This window comes from Callithrix jacchus, chromosome 16 (assembly GCF_049354715.1).
Source record: "Callithrix jacchus isolate 240 chromosome 16, calJac240_pri, whole genome shotgun sequence".
Classification (NCBI taxonomy): domain Eukaryota; kingdom Metazoa; phylum Chordata; class Mammalia; order Primates; family Cebidae; genus Callithrix; species Callithrix jacchus.
This window is the reverse complement of record NC_133517.1, coordinates 9,995,245-10,013,627: the sequence shown is the minus strand read 5'-3', so window position 1 is coordinate 10,013,627 and position 18,383 is coordinate 9,995,245. Positions and strand designations below refer to the sequence as shown.

At 44.1% G+C, this 18,383-nt stretch overlaps 1 protein-coding gene across 1 annotated transcript; it reads left to right on the top strand.

The window, feature by feature from the left end:
• Positions 1–299: 299 nt before the first annotated feature.
• LOC100403328 (ubiquitin-like modifier-activating enzyme 1) lies at positions 300–17,098 on the top strand. The gene is given in 26 exon segments (XM_078352466.1): positions 300–459; positions 1,809–1,959; positions 2,062–2,388; positions 2,479–2,613; positions 3,548–3,654; positions 3,910–4,000; positions 4,108–4,240; positions 5,895–5,992; positions 6,083–6,229; positions 6,404–6,580; positions 6,697–6,801; positions 6,893–6,985; positions 7,143–7,393; positions 7,395–7,464; positions 10,115–10,280; positions 10,394–10,605; positions 12,149–12,213; positions 12,539–12,752; positions 13,338–13,412; positions 13,535–13,724; positions 15,320–15,408; positions 15,654–15,746; positions 15,865–16,055; positions 16,333–16,438; positions 16,548–16,648; positions 16,810–17,098. Coding segments are annotated over 24 exon segments (3,192 nt in total). The 5' UTR covers positions 300–459; positions 1,809–1,959; positions 2,062–2,241; the 3' UTR covers positions 16,946–17,098.
• Positions 17,099–18,383: the final 1,285 nt, after the last annotated feature.

Genomic DNA, 18,383 nt, shown 5'->3' with positions numbered 1-18,383 from the left:
AGACAGTCTCTCGCTGTGGCCTGCACCCGAGGGCAAGGGCACAATCTCAGCTCACTGCAACCCCAGCCTCCCGAGTTCACGCGGGTCCCCTCCCTCGGCCTCCAAGGTAGCTGAGACTACAGGTAGGCACTATTCACATCTCCTTTATGGCCATTATGCTAGATACAGCCACTAGAGGGAGCTGCCGTCTTCCTACCCAGCCGCGCGCAGCGTCACACTCGGGCAAACGACGTCATACATAAATCGTGAGTGGGCGTGGCCTGGTTGCCGGCATAGCCCGGTGTTCTGCTGAGATCTCTGGCTCGGCCGCCGCCATTTTTGTTCACCGCTGAAGGGAAGGAAGTGTCTGCGAAAGAAACGGTCCCAAGCTCTACAGCGCAGGAAGGAGAGAAAGCAGCGACTGGTCTCGGTGGGCCAAGCGTCGGGAAAGAAGAGGAGAAGGACGAGGGCGGTGGCCAGGTTTGCTTTCGTCGCGTTGAGACACTGGCGGCGGCGGCGGCGGCCGGGGGATTTGGGGGGGGCGGTCAGGGGGCGGCCGGGGGACCAGGGAACTGGCACGGGTGACTCCCTTCCGGTTGCCTCACCAGGGGTGGGGACTTCAGACGGCCTCCACCCCGGGCCTGAGGTCACAGGGGTCTGTGCCGGACTGAGGTCATAGCAGACCGTTTTGAGGCTGGGTGGGGACGAGGGGATCCCGAGACGGTGCCTAAGCTCCCCGCCCTTTCTCGGGGTGTAGAAAGCTGACTTCGAGGGTGCAGATGCTCAGCGTTGCCCTTCGGAGTCACAGGCTCGTCGTCGCTGGCCGGAGGTCTTTCCCACGCGCTGGCTTGTATCAGCCCCTTGTGAGCCGGGAGATTTTCAGCAGTTCAGCGTCTCTAGTCCGGCTGCTTCACCGTTAAATTATTCCAGCTGGAATCATCCTTCAGACCCCAGATCCCCGCGCCCCCAGATTTTGGCCTCCAGCTTGCAAAAGCAGCTATGTCCCGGGGGGTGTCTGGTCTTCATTTACCCCAAAGACAACTTTTATCTGACATTTTCCTTTAGACAGCACTCTCTCTTCCCTGGCCTACTTTCCCACATTCAACCTTGAGAGCAAAAAACAAAAAAACAAAAAAAAAAAGGGCTAGACTTTGTGTAAGAGTATTTGGGCCTCATCTCTCTGTTGTGGAGCCTTTCCCACATCTCACCCTGACTGCAGGGTCTCTGTAGGGGGCCGTGTTTTTATTTTGATAAGTTAGTGCTTGGCTTTTCAGGTTTTTCAAGCCCCTACCGTCTTTCAGAGAGATCACTAAAGCCATCTTCCCCAATGCGTGTATCGTCTTCCGTGGGAAAGGAATAGTGAACATTGCTATTTAAAGGTATACTGCCAGTATCTATTTTACGGGGCTCAGAACCTCTCAAAGGACCAGATACCAGGTGTGAGTGTTTGAATGCACAACCTCCCACTAGAAATCTATTCCCATGTCCATCAGTTTTGTTATCACAGACTCTGTTAGGTTTGCTTCTAACTACCATTGTCGGAGAGTCACCTCCTCAGCCTTACTCTAGGCCCTACCTCTTCCTTCAAAAGCAGAGTTCAAAATGGGAAATCCAGTCCCACCTCAACATCTATCCCATGTCTGCTCACTGAGCTTATTCGGCCCTAAATTGTGTAAGCTCAACCTGCCCATTTTTCCCCTTTAGGTTTATTACCTACCGTGTCTGTCTTTTAATAAAATAGGGTCACCACAAAACTCTCTCCCAGAATTGCCACTAATAGAAAAGCCTCCCCGTATTTGCTTCACCTTTAACACTCCCTTTTCCTCCAGATGTCCAGCTCACTGCTCTCCAAGAAACGTCGCATATCTGGGCCTGGTTCAGAGTTGGATTCTGACTGCTCCTCTGCCTACTCTGTGATGTCTGAAGTGCCTTCGGGACCAACCCAGGAAGATGTATCTCTGGACACTGACAGATGAGGAGGTAGAGGGACTGGTAGAAAAGTACCTCTGTCTGTCTGTCTGTCTGTCTGTCCGTCCCATTACGCCCTATCTCCTCTTAACCTGTTTTTCCCTCCATCTCTAGGGAATGTCCAAAAACAACACTGAAATACACATAGATGAAGATCTTTACTCCCGCCAGCTGTAAGTGGGGCCATGGCTGGGGGTGAGAGGTGGGAAGAGACACAGAGAAGATAGGGTTGGATGAGCCTATCCTGACCAGAGGCCTCCATAACCTGCCAGCTATGTGCTGGGTCATGAGGCGATGAAGTATCTCCAGACATCCAGTGTGCTGGTTTCAGGCCTGCAGGGGTTAGGTGTGGAGATCGCCAAGAACATCATCCTCGGTGGGGTCAAGGCTATCACTTTACATGACCAGGGCACTGCCCAGTGGGCTGACCTCTCCTCCCAGGTAACTCACAGCCCCCTTTGCTTTTCCAGGGAACCAGTCTGCCTGGGCTCTGCATTCACTTAAGTTCTCTCTTCCTGCATCCTCTGCTAGTTCTACCTGCGAGAGGAGGACATTGGTAAAAACCGAGCTGAAGTTTCACAGTCGCACCTTGCAGAACTCAATGGCTATGTGCGTGTCTGCACCTACACAGGACCCTTGGTTGAGGACTTTCTTAGTGGTTTCCAGGTACCTTGGGGCATTACCCACCCGCCGCCCGACCTTATTTTTTCAAGTCTTGTCTCTGGTGTGTTTGCTTGTTTAAAATTGATTTAATGGCAGGCCCTGCGTGCACATTTCATGCTGGAGGGCTAAGGAATGCAGGTAGGGATTACACTCTGGACCTGTCCTTGGGGGACTCATCCCTTTTCAGAAGGGAAGATTTGGCCATACACTGTGGCACAGTGATTATGAACATTGATCTTGAGCTGAACTGTACTAGCTTCACATGAGTCTTGCCATCTTTTAATGGTATGACTATAAACAAGTCACGTAATCTCTGCCTTAGTTACTGTCTCTGGAAAAGGAACAATAGCACTATTAGCCTCACAGAGGTTTTCTGAAGGCTAAACTTAGAATAGCTGGAGAGCATCATATAGGTGTTTTTTATTAACTGTACTGGAAGGAGGAGCAGTGAGTACTGATGATCTGTCTTCAGGTGTCCCAGAGGAGAAGGACACCAAAATTTCTGATATAGGAATAAGAACTTTTACACCAATGAATAAGGAAAAAAAATAAGAGAAATCCCTAATATCATGGCTGAACAGGTTTTTCCTGAGATTTTCAAGCCAGTGAATGTGATGGAGACAAATGGAGGCTTTGAATGGGGCACACTGTTATTCATTTTTTTATGTATCAGGTCACCACAGGGCAGGCAGCAGTTTATTTGACACATAGATGTTTGCCAAATAAAGGGATTCTCTGTTCTTCAAACTCTTTCCTCCCTGTATCCCTTTATCTGACACACATAGATGCTTCACAGGTGTTTGTAAATGAGGGCCAATGCAGAAAAGCCTAGGTGAGGCTATCCAGTCCATCCCTTCCTTTTAGCCTTTATCTTCTGTTATGTCACTCCACTGTATTCTAGTACCAGGCCTCAGCCCAGGCCTTTGGCTCTTCATAGGTGGTGGTCCTTACCAACACTCCCTTGGAGAGCCAGCTGCAAGTGGGTGAGTTTTGTCATAGCTGTGGAATCAAGCTGGTGGTGGCAGACACCAGGGGCCTCTTTGGGTAAGTACCTGCCTCTGCCTGCCTCCTGCAACCCCTGCCAAACTCAGGCCAAGAGGCTCCCACTGCACTTGTGTTACATTCAGCCACCTGAATTTTAAATTCTGCATTTTTGCTCTTTCCATTTGACCTGAACACCAAGTGATTCCTACTGTGGATCAGCTGAGTTTGCTTCCCAAGTGTTCATTGTACCTAGAGGGAAAAGGGAGTACCTATGTATATGGACCTGAGGCACCAGTTCTGTTACTCCCTCTGCAGGCAGCTCTTCTGTGACTTTGGAAAAGACATGATTCTCAGAGATTCCAATGGGGAGCAGCCACTTAGTGCTATGGTTTCTATGATCACCAAGGTAAGGAGGACCTCAAGGAGTTTGGGGAAACACTGGTGAGCAGCAACAGTTTTGCCAATCTACTGGCACTCTGGCCTTTCTCTAAAGTCTACTCCACTTCCAACTAGGACAGCCCTGGTGTGGTCACCTGCCTGGATGAGGCCCGGCATGGGTTTGAGAGTGGCGACTTTGTCTCCTTCAGAGAAGTCCAGGGCATGTGTGAACTCAATGACATCCACCCCACAGAGATAAAGGTCCTAGGTATGTCGGGATGAGAAGTGGTTGCCTGGAACAAAGAGAAAGTTGTCTCCGATGGGGGTTTACCCAGAGGCCAAGAGGTGACACTTGTCCATAGTCTGAATTGGACTGAAGGCCAAAGAAAGATGTTTGACTCTGGCACGTGAGCTGGGACTGAGGAGACAGTCCTATGAGATCTTACTGAATGTAAACTCCATGCTAGAGGCAAAAGAGTTATATGCCACAGTGTTGATTCCATTTCTTTTCTCTCTCTCTCTTTCTCCGCACCTCTCTCTCTCATGTCTTTATTGGCTGTGCTTTTAAAATTAGAATGGCTTTTGAATTTTTAGCGTACATCTTTAATGTTTATTTAGCATAGTCTCCAGTAATTTACCACTTCACCTATAAAAGAACCTTACAATAAAATATTTTCATTTTCTTGTTTATTGTTTGCTGTTATCATATATTTTACTTTTCATGTTTCATAAGCTGCTCTACATTTTTAACAATTAACATTTTTAAAGAGAAATAAGTAGTAAGAGACAGCTTTTTTACAGACATCAAATTTTTCAGTATTCTTCCTTTTCTGTTGACCCATATTTTTGGCCTGAAACATGCCCTTTCATGTTTGTCCAAGTGTGAGTCTGCTGGTCAATTTTCTGTCAACTGTTTTATGTCCAAAATTGTGTTTACCTTGCATATTTTTTGAAATTATTTAGACTTCTTGTTTTTCCTTTAACCTAGATGTAAAGTGCTTATTTTCTATCTCACTGATTTTAAGCAATGTGATAATGATATACCTTCATATGTTTTCTCTATGTACCTTTTGTTTGTGGCTTTCAGATTTATATAATCTGTGGACTGATAGTTTGATACTTTGGATTACTTTGTAAAAATACTGTGTTGTTTCCCCAGCAGCCATCCCCTCTTTCCAGGATTTCAGTTATATGTACCTTAAGCAAGTTTATCTTCCACAACTCAGCTGCGTATTCCTTTTTGTCCTCTTTCCTCTTTATTGTATTTTGAATGTTGGGTAATACCTTTTAATATATCATCTTTTAAGTGTCTTAATCTGGTAATCTTATCCAGGATATAAGATTGGTAGAAAAGAACATTGAAATAAATTTGGAAATAATTTCTTGTAGTCCAAGAAGCTCTAGGAAATGATGAGCTGCTTAAGGTATTAAAACAAAAAGATACCTAAATTAAACTTCTGTGAGTGAAAAATACAGGTTTGATGGAATGCTAAGAACAGAATAGGTCCAGGAATGTTTCTGAAGAAATGATGGTGAAAATAATTACCACCGTTTGATGAAAACTTAAGTCACAGATTTAGGAAGCTCAGTGAACTGTAGCTGAAAAAACGTTCTTATGTGTTACTTTGTAGAGAAAGAAAAATTGTGAATGTTACATACTTGATGCAGGGTTTCTTTGTTTTTTTCCCAGAGTGGCATTTAGTTATGGGGTGTCTGTGTGGGATGAGCTAGACCTGGGGCAGAAGGAAATACTTTCTCATGTATGAGTAGAGAGAGCTTCTGGCAGAGGCTTCTAGTGTCTTGAGCTGGGAGATTGTGGCTTTTTAATCCTCATTTTTATGATGCCATTTATTTTGGGTGGCAAGGTAGAAATGTTACTGCATGCATTGAAAGATTACACTGTATCCTTTTTAATTTCCTAGGTCCTTACACCTTTAGTATCTGTGATACCTCCAGCTTCTCTGACTACATTGGCGGAGGCGTCCTCAGTCAGGTCAAAGTATCTAAGAAGATTAGTTTTGTGAGTAGCGGTGGTAGGGATGTGGACTATGTGGTTCATGAATTTCTAGTTTTTTCACAGCTGTGGTACTAATAACCTTGCTTTCCACAGAAATCCATGCTTGCCTCACTGGCAGAGCCAGACTTTGTGATAACAGACTGTGCTAAGTATTCTCGCCCTGCTCATCTACATATTGGCTTCCAGGCACTGCATCAGTTCTGTACTCAACATAGCAGGCCACCTCATCCCCACAACGAGGTATATGAGTGGGCCAGCCAGCCAGGGTACTTGTCCTGGAGCACCTCATGCCTCTCCGTCTGTCTGTTCCCCCTCCATCTTCTTTCTCCTCCTCTTCCTCTTCCTCCTCTCCCTTCTCCTCCCCGTCTTTTAGTGGCCTAACACGTCATCTTTTGGTTTCTTCTGGCCTACCAGGAGGATGCAACAGAACTAGTGACTCTAGCACAGGCCATGAATGCTCGAGCCTTGCCATCAGTGAGTCAAGGCAACCTGGATGTGGACCTCATCCGGAAGCTGGCACATGTGGCTGCTGGGGATCTGGCACCTATAAATGCCTTCATTGGAGGCCTGGCTGCCCAGGAGGTTATGAAGGTTAGCAGGGGTGGGAAAGGACATGTCTGCGTGTGGTCCAGGTGCTTCCCTGGATTTATCACTTTTGTTGTCCATTTGTTTTAGGCTATGACTAACCGCTGATCATTCTCCCTCAGGCGTGCTCTGGAAAGTTTATGCCAATCATGCAGTGGCTGTACTTTGATGCCCTTGAGTGTCTCCCTGAGGATAAAGCGGACTTGATGGAAGACAGATGCCTCCCAGTACTTGGCAGGGGCAGAAGGGGCTTGGGGAAGGGCACTGGGAGCATGTTTAAGGCAACTCCTCTCTGACCTTCCTCTTTTTACATGATAGCACCAGAATCGTTATGATGGACAGGTGGCTGTGTTTGGCTCAGACCTGCAAGAGAAGCTGGCCAAACAGAAGTACTTCGTGGTGAATACCCCTGTTGGACACCTGTTACTTTCGCCTCCCTGGCCTCTGGTCACCTATTCTGCCTCCCACCAGAGAGTCTTTTGGTTCTTGCAACCTAACTACATATCTCCTTTGGATTTTCTGTATATTAAGTGAAAGCTTAATGTATTCCTTTACTTCTCCCATCCAGTGCCTCCTTCCTCAGATAATGAAAGGTTCAATGGCCCTGGGAGTTGAATGGGTGGCCGTGGGCCCTCTTGTCTTCTCTTGCTATATTCAGGGAGAGAGTGGAGTGGTGGGTGACTCTGCATTGTCCTTTGTCACCCTGATAAGGTTTCTCTTGTTTGCTATCTTTCAAGTGGGTGCTGGGGCCATTGGCTGTGAGCTTCTCAAGAATTTTGCCATGATTGGGCTAGGCTGTGTGGAGGGTGGCAGAATAACTTACAGACATGGACACCATCGAGAAATCCAATCTGAACAGACAGTTTCTCTTCCGACCCTGGGATGTCTCGGTGAGTAGGGCAGGCTTAGAGTTTATCTCACTTCTCTCCTCTCCCTTTCTCTTATTTTGGATCTTAATGGCCCAGGTCTTCTTGCCGCTGCCTTTTAGCCCTTGCGTCACTCATTTTTCATTCAACATTTATTGAATACTTGGTTTGTTTTTTTTCATAAATCTGGTAGTTTTTCTTAAGTCTTCAATCCTTTTGTTTCTGTTGGGGGGTCACTGCTAATGTTGAAACTGAAGTCGGGTTGTAAAAGGATTGTCTAGAAAGTTGCCTGTAAAGGTCATTGCTATTTTTGCCTGCTTATAATCTCTCATTCCTTTTGTACCCCACATAGTAAATGCTACTCTAGAAATTTGGAATTCATGAGAGGTGGCAAAACAAAGGTTCCTTTCCTTGATGCAGAGTAAATGAGACATTCTCAGAATGCAGTCCCATGTCATTTGGAGGTCCTTCAAACTCTTAGTGGGCCTATATGATTGCAAATGTTTTAATAATAACTAAGATGTAATTTGCCATCTTCATTCTTATTTTATCAAGTGAATACGAGATTTTCATTTAGAAAGCCTTCGTGAACTCAGTAAAGTGAGCATTTTCCAAATGGCCAGTGATGACGATAAAGTGTTATTCTTGACCAGGTGTGGTGGCTCAGGCCTGTAATCCCAGCACTTTGAGAGGCCAAGGTGGGTGGGTCACCTGAGGTCAGGAGTTTGTGAGGAGCCTGCCTCACGTGGTGAAACCCCATCTCTACTAAAAATACAAAAGTTAGCCAGGCATGGTGGTGGGTGCCTGTAATCCCAGCTACTTGGGAGGCTGAGGCAGGAGAATCAGTTGAACCCACAGGCAGAGGTTTTAGTGAGCCAAAATGGTGCCATTGCACTCCAGCCTGGGTGACAAGCAAAACTCCATCTTCAAACAAACAGAAAGTTATTCTTTAAAAATTAATTCCGAATGGTCGACAAACCACTGGATACTGATAATGAAATCAAGGATTATGAAAATATTTTCATGTGATGTTGAATCTCACATGTATCCTTAAACAAAATACATAGTGGATTGCATGCGGTGGGTATGAGAATCCAGCTATCTTCATGAGGCTACATAACTTAAAAAGAGATTTGCAAAACCCACTAGAATGTGACTCTTATTACTGAAGTTTCTTTTTTTAGTCCTTATCTACCTATTTATGTTTCTTTCTTTAATTATTATATTAAGACCCGAGATACGTGTTTGTTACACATTTGTTAGATAGGTACACATGTGCTGTGGTTGTTTGCTGCACACATCCCCGTGTCGTCTGTGTTAGGTATTTCTCTAATGCTCTCCCTCAAGTAGCACTGCACTCACCAACAGGTCCGGTGTGTGATTTTCCCCTTCCCGTGTCCATGTCTTCTAATTGTTCAACTTCTATTTAGAATTGAGGACATACGGTGTTATTACTGAATGAATATTACTGAACTAAAATGTTTTATGATAATGTTTATATTGTACATAATCACCTTATTACACTTTTCAATTGACTGATTTTGAAGGGCCCCAGTTTAAAGTTCTCACATTGGAAAATAATGATACCTTTTGCCTATATAACAGGTTATTTTAAAGATTCTTTTATAGACCATTATGTTAAACAACTGCAATAAGTAACAACTGTAATAAGCAAATAAGGGTAGCAGGGGATATAGTTGATGTTAGAATGTGGAAATTACTAATGATAAAAAACTCAAGAGGCACTTGGAAATGCCACAGGAATTGTTTTTCAGCGTAGATCAGGAAGGCCTTTTTGGAAAGTTGTCATTTTTGCAAAGACTTAAGAGAATGTAGGAAAATAAGTGGAACATGATGAATAGTGTAGCGGGAAAAGGTAAGGGCCTGAGCAAGACTATGGTTGAAATATGCTTGTGGTGTTTAGTAACAGAGTTCATAGAGAAGGGAAGACACTAATTTTACTCCAACTGAAAGTGGAAGCCAGTGGAGAGTTTTGAGCAGAACAGGAATGTGGCTTGAGCTTTGATGAGATCCTTTTTGTTTTTCTACCACTTGGTATAAATAAAACCTTGGTTTCATTTTGATGCATCTATCCCAACTACAGGTGTCATTAACTTAAAAAAAAATAGATGTTGGGGCTGGGAGTGCTGATTCACACCTGTAATCCTAGCACATTAGGAGGCCGAGGCAGGCGGATCGCCTCAGGTTGTGAGTTTCAGACCAACCTGGCCAACATGGAGAAACCCCTTTTCTACTAAAATACAAAATTAGCTGGGCATGGTGGCAGGTGCCTGTACTACCAGCTACTCAGGAGGCTGAGGCAGGAAAAATTGCTTGAAGCTGGGAGGAAGAGGTTGCGGTGAGTGGAGGTTTGCGCCATTGCATTCCATCCTGGGCAACAAGAGCAAAACTCCATCTCAAAAAAAAAAAAAAAAAAGAAATTATGGTATAGGTCAAATAATTGATACCGGATTCAGTGCTTTACTTTTGTGTCTGTTTTATTGTTTTGTTTTAGCCACATTTGTTACAGCCCCAACCATGTGGCATACTCATAGGCCAGCTTTTTTGCTAAACAGCAGCCCTCAGAGCTCAATTTAGGTCTTTTCAGGTTAGCCCTATATAGATTTGTTAGGTGACTCATGCTTAACAGCTTTGTATCCCCATCTGCTTCCAGAAATTCGAGTCTGACACAGCTGCTGCAGCTGTGCATCAGATAAATCCACACATCAGGGTGATGAGCCAGCAGAATCGTGTGGGCCCTGAAACAGAGTGTATCTACAATGATGACTTCTTCCAAAACCTGGATGCTGTGGCCAATGCTCTGGACAATGTGGATGCCCATGAGTTTGGAGGCGGGTGAGGATGAGGGTAGAATTTTGAATGTGAATATTGCAGGTTGCTGATCTTCCTGCCTGTCTCCCATTTCTAATGCCACTTCTACCACCTCTCCAAGGACTGTACATGGACAGCTGCTGTGTCTATTACCGAAAGCCACTACTGGAGTCTGGAACACTGGGCACCAAGGGCAGTGTGCAGGTGGTCATTCCCTTCTTGACAGAGTCTTACAGCTCCAGCCAGGACCCCCCTGAGAAATCTATCCCCATCTGTACACTAAAGAACTTCCCCAGTGCTATCGAGCATACCTGCAGGTAAGCAGCCTTAGAGGCAGCAGAGGTGGGAGAGAGAGGCACCTAGGTAGATGGCCTCTGGGTCATCAAGCCTGTCATTTAAATGCTGAAAGCTGTAGCATAGCTTTTGTATTTTCTCCAGACCTCTTTCCTTTTCTTTAGACTCGGCAGCATAAGTTTGTAAAAGTGATTAATTTCTTTTTGTCTTGTACTTCAAAATTTTTATTTTGGAAGGGCATCTTTATACAAGGCAAAACATCTTTATAAAAGTATAGAATCTAATTTGTCATTATGTAAAAAACAGCAATATGCTTCTGTGTAAACAATGCTGTTCTTGTGGATAAAATTAATTTCTTTATAGTCTCACTTTTATAGTTAACTTTAAAACATGAATTGATAATTGTATTTCCCTAACTTTTGCCCAAAATGTGTTTAACAGCTGGCTTGTTAGGATATTTCTGTTTCTCTGTTACAGAACAGGGCATATGTTACCTAGGTAGATAAAGTGAACACACCTGGATAATTGACACCTAGAACACCTAATCCTAATTTACTACCCTTTGAGCCCAAGAACAACCATTGCATTTTCAGAATTTGTCTCAGTGTTGTGTTTGACTCCATGATTAGGAGGAATATAAAGATGGGAAGAAAAGAGGGAGAAAAATGTTAATTCTCACTTCAACCAGGCAGTTAGAGAATGAATACGTTTATGTTTGTGTTGTCACCACTGTCTCTTGTCTCTCTCTCTCCTACCTGAATATGTGAATCTACATAGCTTTTAGTAGGATGTGGTATTCTACTCTTTGCCTAACGTGCAGGGAGGCCCATAAAAGGGTTTTAAGATAGATTTTCTTCATAACCTTGTACTGAATCTCCCGTGCCTTGGATTCCTTGCTGTAAAATGTGCATTACAATAGTCTCTCTCAAAGGGCTTTTATAAAGCACTTAGCACTTAGTATGTACTTGGCACTCTTTTCAGGATACTTTATAATTAACATATTTGCTCACTTCTTTATAGAAATTTCATGAGTTGTATATATTAGTGTTCCAGTATATATTTTGAAATGTTACCCTCTGTGCCTGAAGTCACAAAAATAGGTTGTGTGTGGCAGACCTGGATTGAAACCTAAGTGTCCATTCTCAGGGTGCTTCAGACAGCTTCATTGGTGACTCTATTGACTGCCTTTCTAAGGCTCAGAGGGCAAAAATGAGTACAACAATCCTTATCTGCGTGGTTTTCTGCCCAGTCCCAAAAATCTGTGTGAGGATCATCCTTGTTTTCTTTTCAGAGTGACTTTCTTTTTACTGGGGCACATCACACCTAAAGAGGGTAGTGGACATCTTAAAAATAAGTTTCAAGCATACATACTATGTAACCACTGTGCAGATCAAGGCCTTTGGATTTTAAGTTTGAGGTGAGAAGCTGGAGAAATTTGGGCAGCCCCATTTGGGAGGCTTTTCCCCTCTATTCTCCCAGAGCAGTTTTCTCTTCCTGCTTGCTTTATTTTACTGGTGGTATTTCTAATGCTGACAGAAACCCATTTTGTCTACCATTGTAATTTTTTCTGCCCTGCCTATAGTGGGCTTGGGATGAGTTTGAAGGCCTCTTCAAGCAGTCTGCAGAAAATGTCAACCAGTACCTCACGTGAGTAACTCAGAGGCCCTCTCTTCCTCTCCCCTGCCTACCAGCCAAGGCAAAGCGTCTTGTCGAATTTCCTGACCATCCTAATACTCACAGTCAGGCTCACTCTGAATGAATGGATGAATGCTTGAGCCTAATATGAGGCAGGTGATTGCAGGGGCAGAGTTGTGTATTTGCGTATTTGGGGAGGTGGCGTGTCTTCCTGTCTGTTCTACTCTGGGGGTGGGGCGGGGTCAGAAATAGCTTTCCGTGAAGACAGTGCTATTTCCTTGAAACCTACTCCTAAGGCTATGGAATAATCCTGACGTTTGCCTCAAATTTCCGATAGAAACCCCAAGTTTATGGAGCAGACACTGCGGTTGGCAGGCAACCAACCCTTGGAGTTGCTGGAGAATGTGCATTGCAGCCTGGTGCTGCAGAGACCAGAGACTTGGGCTGATTGTGTGACCTGGGCCTACCACCAGTGGCACACCCAGTATTCACACAACATCCAGCAGCTGCTGCATAACTTTCCTCCTGACCAGATATAGCATGCTTCCAGTGTCTATTTGGCATAATACACTTTCTGGAAATATGGAGTTTACTGGAGGCTTTTGACATGGTTCATTCTAGTTAAGGCAGGCGTCACAGGTGCCTTAAGGTATGGGGGTTTCAGAAAAGTGATAAGGCTAGTGCTTTCTGCAGACACCCGTTTTTGCTCTATTCCTTTTCTTTCAGCCCAGAGACTTGGCATCTGTTCTGTCTCCTGTGGTGTAGGCTGAGTCAAATCTGATTCCCAGTAAAGCCATAGAGATTATAATAGGGGAGAAATTTTGGAGATAAGAGCACAAGTGCCAGCTCTGTGTGACACTAGGGCAAGAGGTCATATATTTTTGCTGCTCTTCAGGAGTCTCACCTACAAAGTAGGTAATAATGCTTACCTCGTAAGTATTTGGTGAGGATTAATTTGTCTGTGGATATTAGAGTTAGTATAGTGCCTCAGAGTCCCTAGGAGATCCAGTGCTGTGTTTCTGGCACAAAGTAAGTTTCCAGGGATAGTGAGCTTAGACTTTCTAGGCTCAGGTGAGAAGTGCCAGAGAGCCCTCTTCTCTCCCATTCTACTCCTGTAACATGTTGTATCCTTTCAGCTTACAAGCTCTGGAGCCCCATTTTGGTCTGGGCCCAAACGCCGTCCTCACCCACTCATCTTTCATGTCAGCAATGTGAGTCTCCTTCCTGGAGTCTACTGGTGTTGGGTTAGATAAAGGGTGGGTAAATGGGAAGTCAGTAGAGGCTACACTTGAAGACTGATGTGCTCACCCTCCCCTACTCTTCCCTCTCCCAGCCCCTGCACCTGGACTATGTGATGGCTGCTGCCAACCTGTTTGCCAAGACCTATGGACTGATAGGCTCTCAGGACCGAGCTGCTGTGGTTACATTGCTACAGTCTGTGCACGTCCCCACATTCATTCCCAAGTCTGGTGTCCAGATCCACGTTTCTGACCAGGAGCTGCAGAGCACCAGTGCCTCTGTTGGTGAGTGTGTTTGGCCATTTGACCATGAGTTAGTTTGTACCCTGTCTATCTAAGCCTCCTCATTAGTCTTTTGCCACTGGTGCTCATAACGACTGTAGAGTGGAGATTTACCAGTGCACATCCTTTCAGCCTCACCACCTATATTTGAGATATAATTCTCTCCTTTCTTCTTCACACACTTCCTATTATGAAAACTAGTTCATCCCTTTTCCTATGTGTGTTTGCCTTTTTTCATCTGTTTCTATTAAATCTGTGTAGGGGAGAAAGACGTATGATCTCTACCAGTGCTGTGTCTCCCTTGATCTCTTAGCAGCTTCTGTCTGCTTCTGTGTCTCCACTATGTCCCCATCCATACATCTAGTCCCAACTTCATTGAGTGTGTATTTATCCTACTATGGCCCTTCATTTGTCCTCCTGTCTTCCTTTGAAGATCTTTCTCTGACAACTTCAGCTCTTACTTTCCTCTGTTTTTCTCTGTCCTGTCTCATGATCTGTATCTTCTTCCTCTATCATTTCTGTCTTTGAATGTGCATATTTGGGGGTGTGGTGTGTCTTTCTGTGTTCCTTCCTTTTCAAATACATACCCCCTCATGTTTCCCCATGCAGATTGCATCTGGATGTGTATATCTCTTCAGATACCTCTTCTGCAGGTATTTTTCCTTGTGTCGTCCTCCATACATGCTCTTTTTTCTCCAGTTCTGTCCCTGTGTCTCCCTCTGGATGTATCCTTGAACTTACTTCACACAATATTATTCTCTGCTTTCTTGTCTATGAATTTGTCCACAATTCCTGTTCATGTATCTTTTTTCCTCAACTCTGTGTCTTACCTTCCTGCACCATGACTCATTTTCTACATCATTCTTTCTCAACATTTCTGTCTCATTTTGGTTTTCCTTATGTCTTTTTATCGTTGTCAAAATGAAGATGTATCATCTTAATTACTTATGAGTTTTCTGTTCAGTGGTGTTACACTGCTATGTAGCAAACCTAGAACTTCATCTTGCAAAATTAGAACTTTGTGCCCATTAAAAAACATCTCATTTTTCTTTTTCCACACTTTCTGGCAACCACCATGTTACTTTCTGTTTCTGTGAGTTTGACTACATTAGGATTCTCATGTAACTGAAATCATATGTTGTTTGTCTTTTTTGTGACTGTTTTATTTCACTCAGCATAATGTTCACATTGTCGCATGTGTCAGAATTTCCTTTTAAGTGTAAAGAGTATTGGTGAATTACATGTACATACCACATTTTGTTTATCCATTCATCTATCTATGGACATTTGGATTGCTTCTGTATTTTGGCTGTTTTGAATAGTCTTACAGTGTATGTCTTTCCACACTGTCTTCATCTCTATTCTTTAGTATATGCAGACTTATTCCTTTGTGTTCCCCACACTTGTGTGCCTCTTTCTCTGATTTGGGATGGTGTTTCCAATGCTACCTCTGCGTCCTCTACTGTTTCCCAGGACGTAGATATTTTTCAAATTTTTTATCTGCCTGAGCAATTTCTGCCTTCCTCTGAGCTCCTGTCTTTACATCAGACACTGGCTTAAACCTTAAAGTGCTGATAATGTTTTCTCCCTTTCCTCAGATGACAGCCGCTTAGAGGAGCTCAAGGCCACACTTCCTAGTCCAGAGAAGCTTGCTGGGTTCAAGATGTACCCCACTGATTTTGAGAAGGTGCTGGCTCGGGGCCCTGGGATAGACAGGAGTATGGGCCAACCGTGGCCCAGCCCTGAGCCTTTGTTAGGTTGACAGAGGGAGGGAAGACAGTGAAGAGAGGGTCAGAGAAGGAAAATGATTTCTGGCAACTGGGGAGACCCACAGGTAGCTGGGTGAGAGATAGTGTGTCCTAGGAGCTGGGAAATATTTTACTTTTCTGACTCTCTGACTTTTTTATTTTCCTTTCTTCCAACTCACAACAGGATGATGACAGCAACTTCCATATGGATTTTATTATGGCAGCGTCTAACCTTCGGGCAGAGGACTATGATATTCCCCCTGCGGACCGGCATAAGGTAGTGGCACTGCAAACCTAAGCTTCCACCTTTACCCAAGCTTGAGTCTCCCACATTTGACCAATTCTGTAGATCGATCCTCTCAGTAACTCTCTGTGTTGTTCAAATTCTGTCTCAGAGCAAGCTGATTGCAGGAAAAATCATTCTAGCTATTGCAACAACCACAGCAGCTATTGTTGGCCTTGTGTGCCTGGAGCTATACAAGGTGGTACAGGGACACCGAAAGCTTCATTCCTATAAGAACAGCTTCATCAACTTGGCCCTGCCCTTCTTCAGCTTCTCTGAACCCCTTTCCCCACCCTGTCACCAGGTAGGGCCCACATTCATGAAAACTAATTATATTATCCATTAGTGAGAGTGTATAATGTGGGGAGGGGACATATGTGTGTACTTATGTATATACAGCCAGTTCTAGTCTTCATCATTTCGATTAAAGTTTTCAGGGGCTTGATTAAGATAAAATTAGCCTGTGAGACGGTTTTCAACAAAACAGGGTTGTCATCAGTCTGACTGGATATGTCAGGTTGAGTGATAAGGGTAGGGCTATATGGGATGACCCCTGTTCTACTCCCCTGTCCTTTGTGCCTCAATACTATAACAAAGAGTGGACACTGTGGGATCGTTTTGATGTACACAGCATACAACCTATTGGTAAAGAGATGACTCTCAAGCAGTTCCTAGCCTTCTTTAGGGTAAGACCACTTCTCTCTCTCCACACAGTGGGAGATGGTGGTTGGGCAGATGACCAGCACTGTCCATCTCACTAACACTACTCCCCAACTTTGTTCTCACCCTCTCCAGATGGAGCACAAATTGGAAATTACCATGCTTTCACAGGGTGTATCAATGCTGTATTCTGTCTTCATGCCAGCTACCAAGCTTAAGGAACGATTGGATCAGCTGTGAGTTGGCTGCTGGGCAGGCTAGGGAAGGCCCCGTGTGGGATGGGAATCTTCCTCTTCAACTCTAACACTCATGGTTATTTTCCTTCTTGACTTCTTCGTCCCATATGTCCTTTGTCTCTTTTATTTTCTGCCACCTTGACTCTCTGTTTTGACCTCAGGATTACAGAGATTGTGAGCCGTGTGTCAAAGCAAAAACTGGGTCACCATGTGCGGACTCTGGTGCTTGAGCTGTGCTGCAATGATGAGAGTGGTGAGGACATTGAGGTCCCATACGTACGATACATTACCTGCTGATTCCTGGCAATCCCTTTACCCCAGCCCAGATTCCTGCTAGTTGCAACAGAAGCTGAGACCAACTAGGCATAAATGTCTTATTTTCTTCTGAGAATGTTTTTTGCTGCTGCTCTCTACTGTTTATCATTGGAATTCATAATAAAGCATTACTAAGCATGGCACGTTAACTGTTTTGTCAAAGGCCAGTATCCTATCATCACTAGAAAGGAGTAGGCTTTCATAGCTTCGTACATTACGATGATACTTAATCCAAAAGGTCTAGCTTCACCCTTTAAGGAACATGCCCAGATTCCAGGGTTTTAGGACAGAGAAAATTTAATCCAATGATTCTCACAAAAGTCAGACTTACTAACTTTTCTTCCTGTCCTCTAAGAAGTGAAGACACTAGCAAGGCTGTACAGCAGATCTACTCTTACTCCATGTGTTAATTCTGTTTGCAGTTCTAGTACTTTTATTTCTTCTTCCATCTGCTGTAGTTGGTTTTGTGAGGTAGTAGCGATTCTAGACCTGGACTGGTCTCCTAAGTCTGAATTCTAACTTTTGCCAATGTATATAACCTTTGTTAAGTTACTTTGCTTCTCAAATTTCTTATGTTTAAAGTAGATAGAAAGGTTTGTGTCAAGTGCTTAGTACTTGGTATGTAGTGCATGTTGCACATGCAGTTAACTGTTAGGTTGGTGCAAAAGTTAGTACATTTTTTGTCATTTATTGTTTAAGCATGTATTTTAGCTGCTTGAAAGATATTTTTCTGCTGGTCTTGGTCTTATACCATCTCACTTGATGCTTTCACACTCCGGCCAAACTTATAAGTATTCTCCTTGTAAGAGGGACATAAAGTTTTGCTGTAATGAAAATTGCCAATGCCTTAAGACATTCCACATCTACTTTTCTTTTATTATTATTATACTTTAAGTTGTGGGGTAACTGTACAGATGGTGTAGGATTGTTACGTAGGTATACACATGCCAAGGTGCTTTGCTGCATCCATCTCCCTGTCACCTACATTAGGTATTTCTCCTGTTATCTCTACGTCTGTTTTTAAAAATCATTTGCCTGAGAATAGCTATGGAGGAAAGACCTTTTTCCCAGCTTCACATTGTCTTCTCAACCCTAGATCGCTCCCTTCTATCTTTGGGATTTTTGGGTCTCACCATCAAGGAAGGACCTAAATGTGGAAGGTAAGGGTGGTTTTATCTCAGTGGAGTCTCAGTGCTCGCCCTCATAAGAGCTACAGACCCCACACCTTGCCTTTGCCCCTGATAGCGAAAGGCACAAGTCTTTTTGGTCACCTCTGTATCAACTCAAGATATCTTAATGTTGATGTCAGGCATTTAGGTCAAGTGGAGAGATTTTCCCACCACAGGCAGGTTTTCATCATTACTGCTCAAGTATCCCAAACACCATCCTCTTTCCATTGTCTTCACCACACTGTCTTTTC